At 42.6% G+C, this 16,677-nt stretch overlaps 1 protein-coding gene across 1 annotated transcript; it reads left to right on the forward strand.

The window, feature by feature from the left end:
- Nucleotides 1-2,565: 2,565 nt before the first annotated feature.
- On the forward strand, nt 2,566-5,614 carry LOC311138856 (uncharacterized protein; the record flags this gene model as incomplete). The annotated part of the gene is made up of 3 exons (XM_084173654.1): nt 2,566-3,562; nt 3,639-3,740; nt 3,864-5,614. The coding sequence occupies 3 exons, from the start codon at nt 2,566-2,568 to the stop codon at nt 5,612-5,614; spliced, it is 2,850 nt and encodes a 949-aa protein (XP_084029780.1).
- Nucleotides 5,615-16,677: the final 11,063 nt, after the last annotated feature.

Consider the following 16,677-nt stretch of genomic DNA (forward strand, 5'->3'; position numbering starts at 1 on the left):
GTACATACAGTATGAAACATACTACACCTGTAATACATACAAACATTCTCAACATTAGTGGAAAATCCTACACTCTTATAACCACCCTAACTCAGCATTACACTCTTATGAGTATATTCTCATGCATATTTACATATACTGTGAAGTAAACTGTGTATCCATCCATCTTCTGCTTACCTTATCCCAAACCCTCCAACTACACTGAAATACACTAAAGAATACATAAATCTAACCATTCCTAACTAACCTTATTTCTCTATACATTTATGCATCTGTCTCTCTGTGTGTGTGTGTTTTGTTCTCTGCTGTCCTCGTGAACTGCTGGTAGCTTTGTGCCACTAATGATCTTAATGTAATCCTTGCATGATGAGATTACAGAACACAGCTGTGATATTGTATAGGAGAGAGCGAGAGACTCTGAGCATCACTCTAACAAATCCAAACAGGACAACTACAAATGGCTACACTTGACCCATGAGACCAACAGGAGAAAGGGGAAAGCCAGAGTGCTACCCAACAACACAACAAATGTGAAGCAGAGCTAAAGAATCACAGGTAGGCTTTAAAATAGTTTTATTTTTTATTGCTTTTGAGGGAAATTAAATTGGCATATTAAAGCATCTGTTACTGTGCCTCAAAGTTACTGAAAGAGGACTTATGCCTAAATGTTTTCAGATAACAGTGCCTTTGATATTATAAGTAGAAATTATGCACCAATATTACATTTTATTTAATTAAATTAACTGCACTTTAATATAGACCACGTGGAGAATTCAATAAATCTTAAATATGAATAAAGACATGCTAAAGTGCCAAAATTCAGCATTTTGTCATGGCCCTCCGTGCACCCTCTGTGAATTCTAGGAAGATTTTAACCCACTTAACCCGTAAAATGTCTCCAAGTTTTCACCATTATTGTAAAGCCCTAGTTATTTTGTTACTTTGACAAAGATATTTCTTAAGATAAGTATTTATTTCATGTGATTAGTGATTCATTTACAGCTGTCCCTCATTTTAAGGTCAACCCTGTTGAGTGAAATGAACTCTCGTTTTAATATGGTGAAACTATTGCTTTTTAAATATAAAAAAAAAAAACATTGAACACCTAATAGTCAAGTCATAATGTAAAAGCAGGTGAGCTGGTTCTAGTCTCTCTGGCCCTTTTCTGGTGTTTTGTGGTGGAACACTGAGTGGGTGGAGTATAAGATATCAACCCTGTTACCCATAGATAGACAGGCAAGAAATGTTGTAACTTTATTTTTATTTTTGTGAAGCTTGCATTCAATTGCCCCTCCCTGTTGCACACAACAAGCTTTCATTACCCCTGTCATGAGGGGATTTATGGCTGATTTAAGCAATTGTCAACCCTGTTACGGTCAACCCTGTTGTGGTCAACCCTGTTATGGTCTCAACCCTGTTACGGTCAACCCTAACACGGTCAACCCTAACACGGTCAACCCTGTTACTTTATTTGGCACTTAATAGGCACTTACTATAGTACTTTTTTTATTTAATCTTTTGAGACAGGAAAACTTTCTTTATGACAGAATGTTAAAATTAGGTGAAATCAATGTTGTTGTTTTTTAGCAAGTTACACTTCTCAAAAATGTGTGAAATGACCCAACTGTGTAAGTTTAGCAATATTTTGTCAACTCAAACGGCACATTTTTCAACTTGAATTTAATAACAGATGAAGTAATAGTAAATTATGTGAAGATATGTAAGACAGAAGGATATTAGCTTGGAAATATTAGTATTATTATTAGTAGTATTGTGTGTGTCTGTTGAGATATGTACAGTCTGCAAATGCCTGATACAAATCACAGTGAAATTAAATATCATATTTTTATGATGGTGTCAGATTGGACCAAGGAAACACTAATCTTGTGCACCAAACACTTCCTCCCCGTGCAATAACTTGGGGAAGAGGTTAAGGAAAAAAGCAAATAGGCTGTGACAAAGAGGGCACACCTCCAAACTTTCAGCAGATCAGACTGCTTGCAGCTGTATTTTTGTCAAGCTCCCCGACAGGTGTAAGAGTGCGTGCATGGCACATTTGTCACACACACACACACACACACACACACACAACAAAACACACACACACACACACACACACACACACAACAAAACACACACACACACACACACACACAGGATTACAGAGGTGATTTATTGGTTCTTAATGGATTGGAAGTGCAGATTAATAATCAGGAGGGAAGCTGTTTGACACCTTACCCTGAGCTCGACTTACCAAGCTGCTACTTAACAGCCCCACTGTTCACCCTGACAAACGTCATGTTGCTAACCCGTTTACCTGCAAATTACCCTGGAAAACCCCATTACCTGACCGTGAACAACAACTCCCAGACTCATAGTCAGTGTGTCACAAGATAGCAGATAGTGAATGTTATCCATTAAAGTCACTTTGTCCAAATGGAGTGCTATGCCTGCCTGCCTACTGCTACGTCCTATAGTGGCTAGCCACCTCACTTACGTTTTCCTTTGTGTTGTTCAGCAGGTCTTCTGCAGGGTATGATTGCTGCTTCAAGGTTACATTGAGCAATGGTGTGGGTCTTATCTCTCTCCTTGGTGCTGGCCGCACTGCTTCACTGTTCACCTGGAAACATTATCAGGGCCACCTCCACCCCACCCTCATCCAGCAACTCTGACCATGTCCCACTCCCTGCATTCTCCAACTCCCTCAGCACCACCTCCAACACGAGTACAACAGCCCCCAAGCTCACCACGACACAACAGCCAAGGACAGACATCCTTCTGCCCACCGGCGGGATGCAGGTGCCAGGAAACAGGATTACCAGTATGGAGGACTTAGATGGGGTATTGATTGGCACATCACATGACAGTGATGAGTCTATGGATGATAGTGGACTTGGGGACACAGTTATAATAGAAAGTCAACAAGAGCCACCTGCCAGCACACCTCTTTTCACTTCTGCGCCAGGAAATGAGGAGAAGAAAGCGAAGGAACTTGAAGTCCATTCCTCCATCCCTACTTCTCTCTCCCTCCCTCCAATGCCCCCAAAACAGACCCAAGACAGTGTCAGCACAGCAGAACCAGCTGGCTTGCGAACGTCAGAGGATGTGCGTTCACCAGCCAAGAGCTCACTGACCAAGCTTACACTTAGAGCAACGTCTAAATTTTCTTTGTCACCCATAGGGGACGACGACAGTGGACTCAATCTGGAACCTGTGTATTCTATTGTAGAGATCTCAAAACAAATGGAGCCAACTGTCAACTCGACATCAGAAATAAAATATTCTCCAAACCCATTAACTCATCACAGCTCCCACCAATCTCCTAAACACACAATTACAGAGGCCACTCTCAAAGAAGAAGAAGAAGAAGAAGAAGAAGAAGAAGGGTTTGGAGCACTGGAGGAGAATGAGGAAGAAGATGTGGATTTGTTAAAATACATTTTTGTGATTGACTCAATGGTTCCCATAAGCAGAGACAGTCGGGGAAAACAGTCCCACACCTCCACCCTGTCATCAGCCAATCCCAAACAAGCACCCATTGTGACAGGACAGTTTGGAAGAGGTAAGAGTTGACTCACAACATATCAGAGTGTTTCCTCTGCTATAAATTCTATGTGCATGATTATTTTGTTTTTCAGAAAATGAACAAACTCAATCCATTCCTGACATACAATTAACGGAGTTGTCGGTACCATCATCACCTGATGTGAAACACATAATCCATCAATATGAAGAAAATGGTAAATGGCAATTTTGTTAGTTCTAAGTTGGGCAATTTCTCTTTCTCTTAATATGCTTTCTATATTACTTGATGAGATTGTAAACTATTACATTTCTCTCTCACCCCCTCCTCACTTTCTCAGTTAAGGGTAAACTCTGGCCTGCGCCCTCTGTCCGCTACGGTGTGTTTGGCCCCATAACACATCAGAACCTGATTGGAGGCCCCTGTGTGCTAGGTCTTGGCCCCTGCGTGTTCCCTACTGGCACCAACGGCACCCTCCTTCTTTGGGAGGACCTGAGCCGCACGCTGGCCTTCGCCTGGGAGCTCCACGTCTATGGCTCTGCTGGACTCTTCCTGATGCTGTCCTATGTGGCTGTGTTGGGAATAGTTGGACGGTCTAATATGCTCCACCCCCTCTGTGATGTCCTAACCCTGGCCAATAGGCTGTTGCTGCTGACCGGGGCTCTGCGTGCTATCCTCCTCCTCACTGACCCGTATGGCACACGCCGGATACTGTCTCGGCCCGTCCTCACTGCCCTCTATAATCTGCCTCTGCTGCTGCTGCTGTGGGCACAGGTTGCCCTTGCGATGATTCTGCTGTCCCCAGCGCTGCAGCACCCTCGTGTGGTGGGAAGTCTGGCAGTCTTACACTGTACTCTGCTGCTGGCAGCCGACCTGCTCTCCCCAACGCTGTCCGCTGCCCTCCCTCTGGTGCTACAGAGCCTCTCTCTCTGCTGGGGCCTGCCACTCTGCCTGGGCATTCTCACCCAGTCACTATCCCACCTGCACCCCTTCTCCAAGACCCCCATACACACGTGTGGGGCCCCTCAGAAGATTGAGGAGCGGGCAAGACGTGTGATGGCAGTGTGTGCCCTCCTGGGGGTGCTGTGCTCTGGCCTGCAGATCTACAGCCTGCTCTGGCTCTATGGGCTGCTGGGGGACTGGAGGCGCTTTGGCTGGGGCTGGTGGCTGGGGCAGTTCTGGGCCCGGGTGCTGGAGCTGTTATGGGGCTTCTCTATGCTGGTGCTGGGCTCCTGGGTGTTCTGGACCCCCCGGAGGAGCCGTGCCAGGAGCGATCACGGCCAAGGGAGGCCAGAGGGAGCATCGTTTTGGGACAGGGTGTGGAAAATCCTGCGGATAGGGCCTTTCAGGAAGTTTGAGAAAAACTGGGCAGAGCTCATACCGAAAAACTGGGCGGAGCAGCATCACTCGGGAGCAGACAGTGGCTCCATACGGGTCTATGACAATCCCCCCACCACACACCGCTTGAGGGACACCATGTCACCATCTCATCACAAGGGTGGAGAACCCACGACCAGCAGCAGCAGTGATACCCACCTACTGTGGCAGCGGGTGGGGGAGCGCGAGTGCATCCTCTCCGTCATAGAGTGCAACATGCGCCCCCAGTCGCCAATCAACCTCAGCCGCAGCATCGACAACACTCTCCACCGTGACAACGGACACCTGCTAGGGGTAGGCAGCCTCTTCACAGCCCCACCTCCTTCCACCTGGACCCACCAAGCTGGTGCTGACACCTCGCTGGGGGACAGTGCGATCACACCCGCCTCTCTCACCTCTCTCACCTCTCCCACCTCTCATATTGGCTGTAGGTGGGAGGTGGAGGCTGGCTCCAGGCCTGCAACTTCTGATCATTTCATAGCCAAGGAGCAGGCACAGCCTGAGGCAGAGCCAAAGTCGGAGCCACAGCCACAGCTACTGGAGGCTTCTGATAACCAGATCCTCCAGCCAACTCCAACCCCTGAGCACCAGGAGGAGGTTCCAGACAATTATATATACATGTCTATTGTTCCAAACAAGGTGAATAAGCCAGGGATCACTCAGGAGGATGAAGGGTCCAGTGTGGGCAGCAGGGAGGATGTTACAGATCTATGAGCTGACCGTGATGTCATCATCACCTCATCCAATGCCCATGTCACTTCATATCAGTACAAAAGGACTTAGGTGGTTCCACACTGAACACTTGGCAGGGGAACATCACCACTCATCAGAAGTTTGATAAAGTCATATATAAGATATGAAAATATTCAGCTCTCTATGTTAAATTCACTGACTGTACTTTAACTCGATGTTCTCTTAATAAATATTTCAGTTAAAGAAGTGTACTTATGATTTTGTATTTGTATTCTAAAGTTATAATGTTCGTTGTGATATTTTTACCATCTCATTATGAATTTCAGTAAAAGATTACGATTAAGATCACTTTATTACACAATTGCACACAAGGGCCAAACGAAATGTGACTTTTAACCAAACCCCTCCGAAGGACACACATACTGTACAGGTTTTGGAGAGGTGCGGGGTCTGCGACACTGGACGTCCGGGGAGCTGTTGTTGTGGGAGGTTAAGTGCCTTGCTCAATTAGGTAAGCGGTTTAGATTTGGGGCAACTTCTAGCAGAGTCCTCAGTCTGTTCATACAAACGAGCTCAATTAAACAGAATTGTGTGTGCGCCAGCATGCAAAAAACGATTAGAAGTGTGATGTCGTGGAAACATCCTTTATTGCACTTTATGGTGACAGCGACGCTGAGCTCTGTTGTAATGCCTTGCTATCGACAGATTCCAGACACAAGCATTCCTGTGCCAAAATATAACAAAACTGATCCGACTGTCCGTTCCGGGAGGCTTATAGTTGGTAATAATGTCCAACTGAGAAGGGTAGGTCTCGGTAGCACCAAAGATGAATCAGCCGCATCTGACAGCATTAAGACTCAAAACAGATCTCTGACATTTGCATTTGACGCTGGTTATCAGGCCGACCAACCTGCATCTCAAGGTAAGTCACAAGGCCTGATTTTTTATTTGAAAATAATTGGGGTAATCTGGAATTGGTACATGAGTTTAGTTAAACTGTTTTACCCCATCAGAACCAAACATATATGCTTGTTTTACATTTGTTTGTAAATCATGTAGCATAATACTAAAATGCTGTATAGCTTCAACACCTGGTTAGAACTATCATTTTGATCTCATGGATGGTTAGTCATTAGTAGTTCTTGTCACTAAGTATTGTTTATTTTAAAAAATAAAATAATTGGAGACTTGAAAAAGAGATGATGCATCTCAAGAGTTCATCCTGCTAAATTTCAAATAAATAACATTAGAAAAATGAACTTTCGAAAAGTGTCACCCACATCTGGTTACAAACAAAGTTAAGTTCCTGCAATTCTATATACAGTGCATTCGGAAAGTATTCAGACCCCTTGACTTTTTCCACATTTTGTTACGTTACAGCCTTATTCTAAAATGGACACACAATACCCATCTCCACAGAGGAACTCTGGAGCTCTGTCAGAGTGACCATCAGGTTCTTGGTCACCTCCCTGACCAAGGCCCTTCTCCCCAGATTGCTCAGTTTGGCCGGGCAGCAAGCTCTAGGAAGAGTCTTGGTGTTCCAAACTTCTTCCATTTAAGAATGATGGAGACCACTGTGTTCTTGGGGACCTTTAATGCTGCAGAATGTTTTTGGTACCCTTCCCCAGATTTGTGCCTTGACACAATCCTGTCTCGGAGCTCTACGGACAATTCCTTCGACCTCATGGCTTGGTTTTTGCTCTGACATGCACTGTCAACTGTGGGACCTTATATAGACAGATGTGTGCCTTTCCAAAACATGTCCAATCAATTTAATTTACCACAGGTGGACTCCAATCAAGTTGTAGAAACATCTCAAGGATGATCAATGAAAACAGGATGCATCTGAGCTCAATTTCGAGTCTCATAGCAAAGGTTCTGAATACTTATGTAAATAAGATATTTCTGTTTTTTATTTTTAATACATTTGCAAAAGTTTGTAAAAACCATTATGGGGTATTATGTGTAGATTGATGAGGAACAAATATTATTTAATCAATTTTAGAATAAGGCTGTAACGTAACAAAATGTGGAAAAAGTCAAGGGGTCTGAATACTTTCTGAATGCACTGAATGTGTATTGAACACTATTCCAGAGGAAAAACAATACAACGTGGATGTTTTGGAGTCTGAAAACTCTGAGGAGGACTTTGGGGGGAAAAGCACTTGAGTACTGAGTAGACTGATGCCCCATTTAATTGATCTACAATCCTTAGGTAAGGCTGAACAGTGCAATATGAATGTCAATATGCAAAATAGGCTGACTGGGGTGATTTCCCACAGTCAATGTCCCTCAATAAGAGCTACAACGCTAATATTTGTGTAAACTCTTCACAGTTGTGTTCTGTGGGTGTCACTGAGTAGACTGTTACTCCATTTCATTGCTCCACATTCCAACACTCCAAAGTTGTTTAGCATGATCTAATCTAAACATGGCATGATTCCACTGTTTGTATTTATCCACTATTGTGGCTAATCCTTATTGTTGCTAGCTTCACAACACAAAATAATCTGAAACATAGCAAAGGGTCTGAATACTTATGTAAATAAAGTATTTCTGCTTTAGTTTTTTTAATACATTTGCAAAAATGTCTAAAAACCTGTTTTCGCTTCGTCATTATGGGGTATTATGTGTAGATTGATAAGGAAAATGTTTTATTTAATCCATTTTAGCATAAGGCTGTAACATAACAAAATGTGGAAAAAGAGATGGGGTCTGAAAACTTTCCGAATGCACTGTATTTTGCCACGAGCAGAGATTTTTTTTGCAGTTTAATAGCTAATCTCATGCTATTCTACACATTTTGCCATGAGGCTGAGAGAAAATGTTGCAGTTTTATAGCTAATAACATGCTATTCTACACATTTTGCAAAGAGGCTGAGAGAATTGAGCAATTTTATAGCAATTTCTTCTGCTATTCTACATATTTTGCCAAGAGGCTGAGAGAAAATGTTGCAGTTGTAAAGCAAATTTCTTCCAATTCTACACATTTTGCCATGGCTTAAGAGCCGACATCCAAGGGGTCCTTAACTGATGTGTTCGTATGCTATCTGGGGACCCCTTGGAGGTCGGGGCCCCAGGCACAGGAGGCCCCAGGGCACGTGCCTTACGTGCCTGTTTGGTAATCCGGCCCTAGTCCAGCACCATACCTCAGCTGTTTACCAAGAAAGTGGCAAGGTGCCACTTTGTTGTTTGAATCACAGATTGCCCCTTTAAAGAAGGAAAATGTTTTAGCCTTTACAGACCCTGTTTATTCGTTTTCTTTCCTAGAATGGCACAAGTTGGATGCTAAACTCCAGCGCATGGGGCCATCGGTAACAGCAACGACGCAATGACCCTTAAGGTCAAAGGGGGGAGAGCTCCAAAAGTACCAGCCAAAAGTTTTAGAACACCTACTCATTCAAGGGTTTTTCTTTATTTGTACTATTTTCTACATTGTAGAATAATAGTGAAGACATCAAAACTATGAAATAACACATATGGAATCATGTAGTAACCAAAAAAGTGTTAAACAAATATATATATTTTATATTTAAGATTCTTCAAATAGCCACCCTTTGCCTTGATGACAGCTTTGCACACTCTTGGCATTCTATCAACCAGCTTCACCTGGAATGCTTTTCCAACAGTCTTGAAGTAGTTCCCACATATGCTGAGCACTTGTTGGCTGCTTTTCCTTCACTCTCCGGTCCGACTCATCCCAAACCATCTCAATTTGGTTGAGGTCAAGGGATTGTGGAGGCCAGGTCATCTAATGCAGCCCTCCATCCCTCTCCTTCTTGGTAAAATAGCCCTTACACAGCCTGGAGGTGTGGTGTGTCATTGTCCTGTTGAAAACAAATGATAGTCCCACTAAGCCCAAGCCAGATGGGATGGTGTATCGCTGCAGAATGCTGTGGTGGCCATGCTGGTTAAGTGTGCCTTGAATTCTAAATAAATCACAGTGTCACCAGCAAAGTAACCCCACACCATAAAACCTCCTCCTCCATGCCTTACGGTGGGAAATACACATGCGGAGATCAAATGACACGGCAGTTGGAACCAAAAGTCTCCAATTTGGACTCCAGACCAAAGGACCAAATTTCCACCCGTCTTACGTCCATTGCTCGTGTTTCTTGGCCTAAGCAAGTCTCTTCTTATTATTGGTGTCCTTTAGTAGTGGTTTCTTTGTAGCAATTCGACCATGAAGGTCTGATTCACACATTCCCCTCTGAACAGTTGATGTTGAGATGTGTCTGTTACTTGAACTCTGTGAAGCATTTATTTGGGCTGTAATTTCTGAGGCTGGTAACTCTAATGAACTTATCCTCTGCAGCAGAGGTAACTCTGGGGCTTCCAATCCTGTGGCGGTCCTCATGAGAGCCAGTTTCATCATAGTGCTTGATGGTTTTTGCGACTGCACTTAAAGAAACTTTCAAAGTTCTTGAAATGTTCCGTATTGACTGACCTTAATGTCTTAAAGTGAAGTCTCTTTGCATATTTGAGCTGTTCTTGCCATAATATGGACTTGCTCTTTTACCAAATAGGGCTATTTTCTGTATACTCCCTACCTTGTCACAACACAACTGATTGGCACAAACGCATTAAGAAGGAAATTTTTTTGACAAATTAACTTTTAAGAAGGCACACCTGTTAATTGAAATGCATTCCAGGTGACTACCTCATGAAGCTGGTTGAGAGAATGCCAAGAGTGTTCAAAGCTGTCATCAAGGCAAAGGGTGGCTATTTGAATAATCTCAAATATAAAATATATTTTGATTTGTTTAACACTTTTTTGGTTACTACATGATTCCATATGTGTTATATAGTTTTGATGTCTTCACTATTATTCTACAATGTAGAAAATAGTAAAAATAAAGAAAAACCCTTGAAAAACCCTTGAGGTGTTCTAAAACTTTTGAACGGTAGTGTGTGTGTACATTGTACGATCAATTGGGGAGAGAGAGACTCAAAATATCACACTCATTTGTACATATCCACCGTATATACTGTATATGAATCGCGGCATAGTTGCTTCCTGTTTAGTCATGTCTTTGGTCCCGTTCGGGTGGGTCAAACAAAAACATTCTAATGATTAGTTGTGCCAAATTGTGCCTCTCACAATGCAGACGATGGCCACTAGTTGCATCTGGTGAGGAGCAACTGCATAAAATGTAAGTCGACTTCAGTCGAAAATTCATGAGCTTTGATCATATGATTGCTGTAAGGTTCATGCAGTCGACATGTAGGCGCAAGTCAGACAATTTTTATCCCAGTCTTGTGGTCATTAATGGAAGTGAGAGAAAATGGTCACATTTTACCTTTGTTATTTCCTGAGTCTTATCTGTTTTTTCAGTGGTGGAAAAAGTGCCCAATTGGCATACTTGAGTAAAAGTAAAGATACCTTAATAGAAAATGACTCAAGTAAAAACGAAAGTCACCCAGTAAAATACTACTTGAGTAAAAGTCTAAACGTATTTGGTTTTAAATATACTTAAGTACCAAAAGTAATTGTATTTGCTAAAATATACCTAAGTATCAATAGTAAAAGTAAATGATATATATAATTTCAAGTTCCTTATATTAAGCAAACCAGAAAGCACGATTGTATTTTTTAAAATGTTATTTGTTGTATTTCTGGATAGCCAAAGGCACTCTAACACTCAGACATAATTTACAGATTAAGCATTTGTCTTTAGTGAGTCCGCCATATCAGAGACATTAGTGATGACCGCACGTTCTCTTGATAAATGTGTGAATTTGACAGTTTTTTGTTAAGCATTCGAAATGTATGGGAGTAAAAAGTACATATTTTCTTTAGGAATGTAATGGAGTAAAAATCAAAGTTGTCAAATATATGAATAGGTTTAATACTCATCACTGCATCCTGTATCAGAATGTCGATTACTAAAGTCTCGTAGATCACTTCATTTTGTTTACAAAGCTCCCAACATACCTCACTTCACTGTTAAAATGAAAAAATATGAGACACCAAACCTGTTCACAGGGATAGGTTACTCTCCAGGTTCCACTGATCCGTAGCCTAGGTAGATCCGCTTTCAGTGTTAATGGCCCCCATTCTTGGAATTGTCTGCAGAACTCCTTGCAACTTGATTCCCTGTTGCCGCCAGGGCAGTTTAATACTTTAGTATTAGATGTGTTCAGTGTGAGTTGCAGTTGTTTTGATTGTATGAAGAGCACTATCGTAACGCAATTTCTCTGGGCCCAACGCAAGGTCGGCGATTATTATAATAATCGAATGTGTCAGCCAGACAGCCACTCACAAAGTAGACTACCGATCGCTGTCCATGGTGCTGCAATTGCTATGTCTACGCGGCTGCATGCCTATCGAATCGATGATAGGCTTTTTATGGTGCCAGGGCATATATTTGCTTTAGCTAATGGTGAAATGTTTATTGGTAGGCCTATTTGGTCCTCATTTTCTCATGTGAAGCCTAACATTTCACGAAGCTACACACGGTGTCGCAATGCTGCACTTTTAGACTGCTGTCTTGTGGGATTAATATGTAATTACTTTTTCAGTAATTAAAGTTGGAAATTAAAACCTTGCACGTTGTCTAATTAATTTTAATTTAATTTTAATTTTTTAAATTAAAATCAGCTACCAATTGATATTTTAGAATATACAGCTGTCATGTAGAGGCTACCTGAACCTGCATGACATGAGCCGTCTTCGCACTCTCTCCCAGCTTGGATAGAAAGTTGTTGTGCTTAAAACCAGTCTATTAATGCCAAATAATACAGTCAGTCCACTCTCAAAACACTAGCTTACTAGGGATTGTTTCATTATGCAGTGTACTACAGTGGGGAGAACAAGTATTTGATACACTGCCGATTTTGCAGGTTTTCCTACTTACAAAGCATGTAGAGGTCTGTAATTGTTATCATAGGTACACTTCAACTGTGAAAGACGGAATCTAAAACAAAAATCCAGAAAATCACATTGTATGATTTTTAAGTAATTAATTTGCATTTTATTGCATGACATAAGTATTTGATACATCAGAAAAGCAGAACTTAATATTTGGTACAGAAACCTTTGTTTGCAATTACAGAGATCATACGTTTCTTGTAGGTCTTGACCAGGTTTGCACACACTGCAGCAGGGATTTTGGCCCACTCCTCCATACAGACCTTCTCCAGATCCTTCAGGTTTCGGGGCTGTCGCTGGGCATTACGGACTTTCAGCTCCCTCCAAAGATTTTCTATTGGGTTCAGGTCTGGAGACTGGCTAGGCCACTCCAGGACCTTGAGATGCTTCTTACGGAGCCACTCCTTAGTTGCCCTGGCTGTGTGTTTCGGGTCATTGTCATGCTGGAAGACCCAGCCACGACCCATCTTCAATGCTCTTACTGAGGGAAGGAGGTTGTTGGCCAAGATCTCGCGATACATGGCCCCATCCATCCTCCCCTCAATACGGTGCAGTCGTCCTGTCCCCTTTGCAGAAAAGCATCCCCAAAGAATGATGTTTCCACCTCCATGCTTCACGGTTGGGATGGTGTTCTTGGGGTTGTACTCATCCTTCTTCTTCCTCCAAACACGGCGAGTGGAGTTTAGACCAAAAAGCTCTATTTTTGTCTCATCAGACCACATGACCTTCTCCAATTCCTCCTCTGGATCATCCAGATGGTCATTGGCAAACTTCAGACGGGCCTGGACATGCGCTGCCTTGAGCAGGGGGACCTTGCGTGTGCTGCAGGATTTTAATCCATGATGGCGTAGTGTGTTACTAATGGTTTTCTTTGAGACTGTGGTCCCAGCTCTCTTCAGGTCATTGACCAAGTCCTGCCGTGTAGTTCTGGGCTGATCCCTCACCTTCCTCATGATCATTGATGCCCCACGAGGTGAGATCTTGCATGGAGCCCCAGACCGAGGGTGATTGACCGTCATCTTGAACTTCTTCCATTTTCTAATAATTGCGTCAACAGTTGTTGCCTTCTCACCAAGCTGCTTGCCTATTGTCCTGTAGCCCATCCCAGCCTTGTGCAGGTCTACAATTTTATCCCTGATGTCCTTACACAGCTCTCTGGTCTTGGCCATTGTGGAGAGGTTGGAGTCTGTTTGATTGAGTGTGTGGACAGGGGTCTTTTATACAGGTAACGAGTTCAAACAGGTGCAGATAATACAGGTAATGAGTAGAGAACAGGAGGGCTTCTTAAAGAAAAACGAACAGGTCTGTGAGAGCCGGAATTCTTACTGGTTGGTAGGTGATCAAATACTTATCTCGTGCAATAAAATGCAAATTATTTACTTAAAAATCATACAATGTGATTTTCTGGATTTTTGTTTTAGATTCCGTCTCTCACAGTTGAAGTGTACCTATGATACAAATTACAGACCTCTACATGCTTTGTAAGTAGGAAAACCTGCAAAATCGGCAGTGTATCAAATACTTGTTCTCCCCACTGTATATATAGTTAAATACCGTCTTTAGCTGCGATTTAGGTGCTATTTATAAACTTCAAATAGCCGAACAATAAGGAAACAAGTTGCCTAATCGGCTTGAGGATAAATTCAGCCACTATTTATTGTTGAACTCAGCGGGTTTTGTCTGGCTAATAGCCTACACAAATGGACTGCAATATTGAAGGTAAATTCAATTAGGCCTAAATCAAATTAAATACAACTTGAGAGACTCCCCTTGTCTCCTGAAGTCCTCCTTTTTTGTGTGCAAATGTTTTCACCGCGGCCAGTAGGTCCAGGTTGCAGGCCCGACTGTTTTCTATACTGAGTATTGCCAACCCAGACAATCTTTCCTGAGACATTGTGCATTACAGTATATGTCCATTGCGCTTCACACAATTTAAACTTAGTCTTGAATGATGCATGCCAACATATACCAGAGATAAGGCACTGTTGATATTGCAACCACACAACTCAAACGCCGGTTCACCAGTATGAACGAAAATCGCAAAACGCTTTTATTGTTCAAGCTCTCAAGGACTGTTGTTCGCTAAATATTATAACCTGTTTGCATCTGCCAATTTATTGGCTGTCCAGTATCCAGACGACCTGTCCCCAGCGCTTCCTATACAGTTAATCTCTTTCTGTAACGTGTTGAGGCTGGCAATTAAGGAGAACGAGAGGCTCAATTAAAGATGTTGCAGAACTGCTGTATTTGAAGCACTCCTCCCTTCTGCCTAGTTTCCCTGCAGTTGCTACGACAATCAAGCTGTTTAAACCATCCCTGTAACTGTCGTTTCTGCGAAGAGATCGTAAAACACACTCATTCCCCTAACCCTGCTACCCAGGCCCTGCATATGCCACCTAAAGGATATCTCCAGGTCCCACAAAAACCTGGATACCCCCAGGCCCCACAAATGCCTGGATACCCCCTGTACGACCAGTTTCCCAGTACAATTTCCCTGGGTTTCCCCCTCAACAACCGTCCATCCCAACAGCACCCCCCACCACAGCTCCAACCACAGCCCCCTCCTGCACAGCCAGCCAACTGGCTAACGACCAGAAGAACCCCCAGAACCAGAAATACAATTACAATGATTTCCCCTACGCCTACCGTCAAAAGTCAGCCACTCCTCCAACAACCATTCCAGCTCCAACTACAGCCAGCCCTGCTACCACCGCTACCACTAATGCCACCACTACCCCTGCCACCACTCCCCAGGCCCAACCCAAGCAGCCCTTCATGCAATATGACCAGTACCTGATAGTTCACAGCTGGAATCCGTATGCCTCTCCTTAGTTCCCTCCCCATTATGGAATCCCACTGGGCACACACTGGTTGAATCAACTTTGTTTCCACGTCATTTCAATGAAATTACGTTGAACCAACGTGGATTAGACGTTGAATTGACTTCTGTGCCAAGTGGGATGGCCCCGTATCATTATCCTAACCCTAAGAAGTAACCTATGGAAAGGCAAAGTTATTACTAATGTAACTCATTTTGTGTAATTATCTAATGTACTATTTACACAAATAACAATTAAAGTTTCATTCTAATCACACATTTCTTTCAACAGCAGGAATCTACAATTGCCAACCATGCCTTGTGAAATGCAAAATAAATACACTTGGGTATACTGTTAGGCAGAGTGGGGTCCTCTGGACTGATGAAGCCTGCATGGTTCTCCTAGTCAACATTGCATAAAGGGAACAATTGATTTTCAATGCATCTATCAGCTCTTTCTCCCAAAGCAATTACAATGAGTTCACTGAGCTATTGCATCTCTTATATTATGGTACAGAGTACCACTAGCTTTTGTGGATTAATGTACTGCACACCTGTCATGCTCAAGGGCCACTTCTGCAAAGGAAAGAAATGGGTCAGTATGTAGTTCACTGCTCAAAACAAGTTGGGTATCCACTGGTCCATGGCTTGAGTCTCGTGGCTAGTGGAATACTGCCATCCTCTTGCTATACCCTATTCAATGTAGAAATGGGTGATGTGTTGACCTCGGTAACATACTGTATGTGACGGGAGAGTTGGGGTTTTGCTGTGCTAAGAAATATAGGCTGTGTGAGATGTGTGCCATCTACTGTGCCTGTTGACTTTATCAATGTGAATTAAAGTCCAGCTAATATGTGCATGTGGCACACAGACACACACACACTGTAACACTTTTCGAATGTAGATTTTTCCAATTCTATTTAAAGTTCTATCACTTTGGCATATTTTTCAGATGTTAGTGGTACATTTTCAAAACTCTAAGTACACAACTCTAAACGGATAACACATGTAATTCCCCCTATCTTAAGAACCTTTTATTATGCATTTGTTGGGTTTTCACACATCTTTCAACCCTGAATTATTCATGCAAAATCTAAGTTTTCCGTGAAATACCATTACATCAGATAATGAATGATAGGCTCCCCATTTAGTCATTTTAACTACCATTTAATCGAATAGAAAAAAATACAAAATACACATTTCAAAACTATACTTTTTGAAGTGCTGAATAGAAAGAATAATAGATGGTAATGTCACGATCGTTGGGAACAGAGGACCAAGGCACAGCGTGGAAGGTTAACATATTTTTATTATACGAGTAATCACACGAACAAAACAACAAACGATAACGTGACGTCCTCGGTTTAAACACAAACCTAATTGGAACAAGATCCC

This window comes from Coregonus lavaretus (assembly GCF_964263955.1).
Source record: "Coregonus lavaretus genome assembly, chromosome: 12".
Lineage (NCBI taxonomy): Eukaryota > Metazoa > Chordata > Actinopteri > Salmoniformes > Salmonidae > Coregonus > Coregonus lavaretus.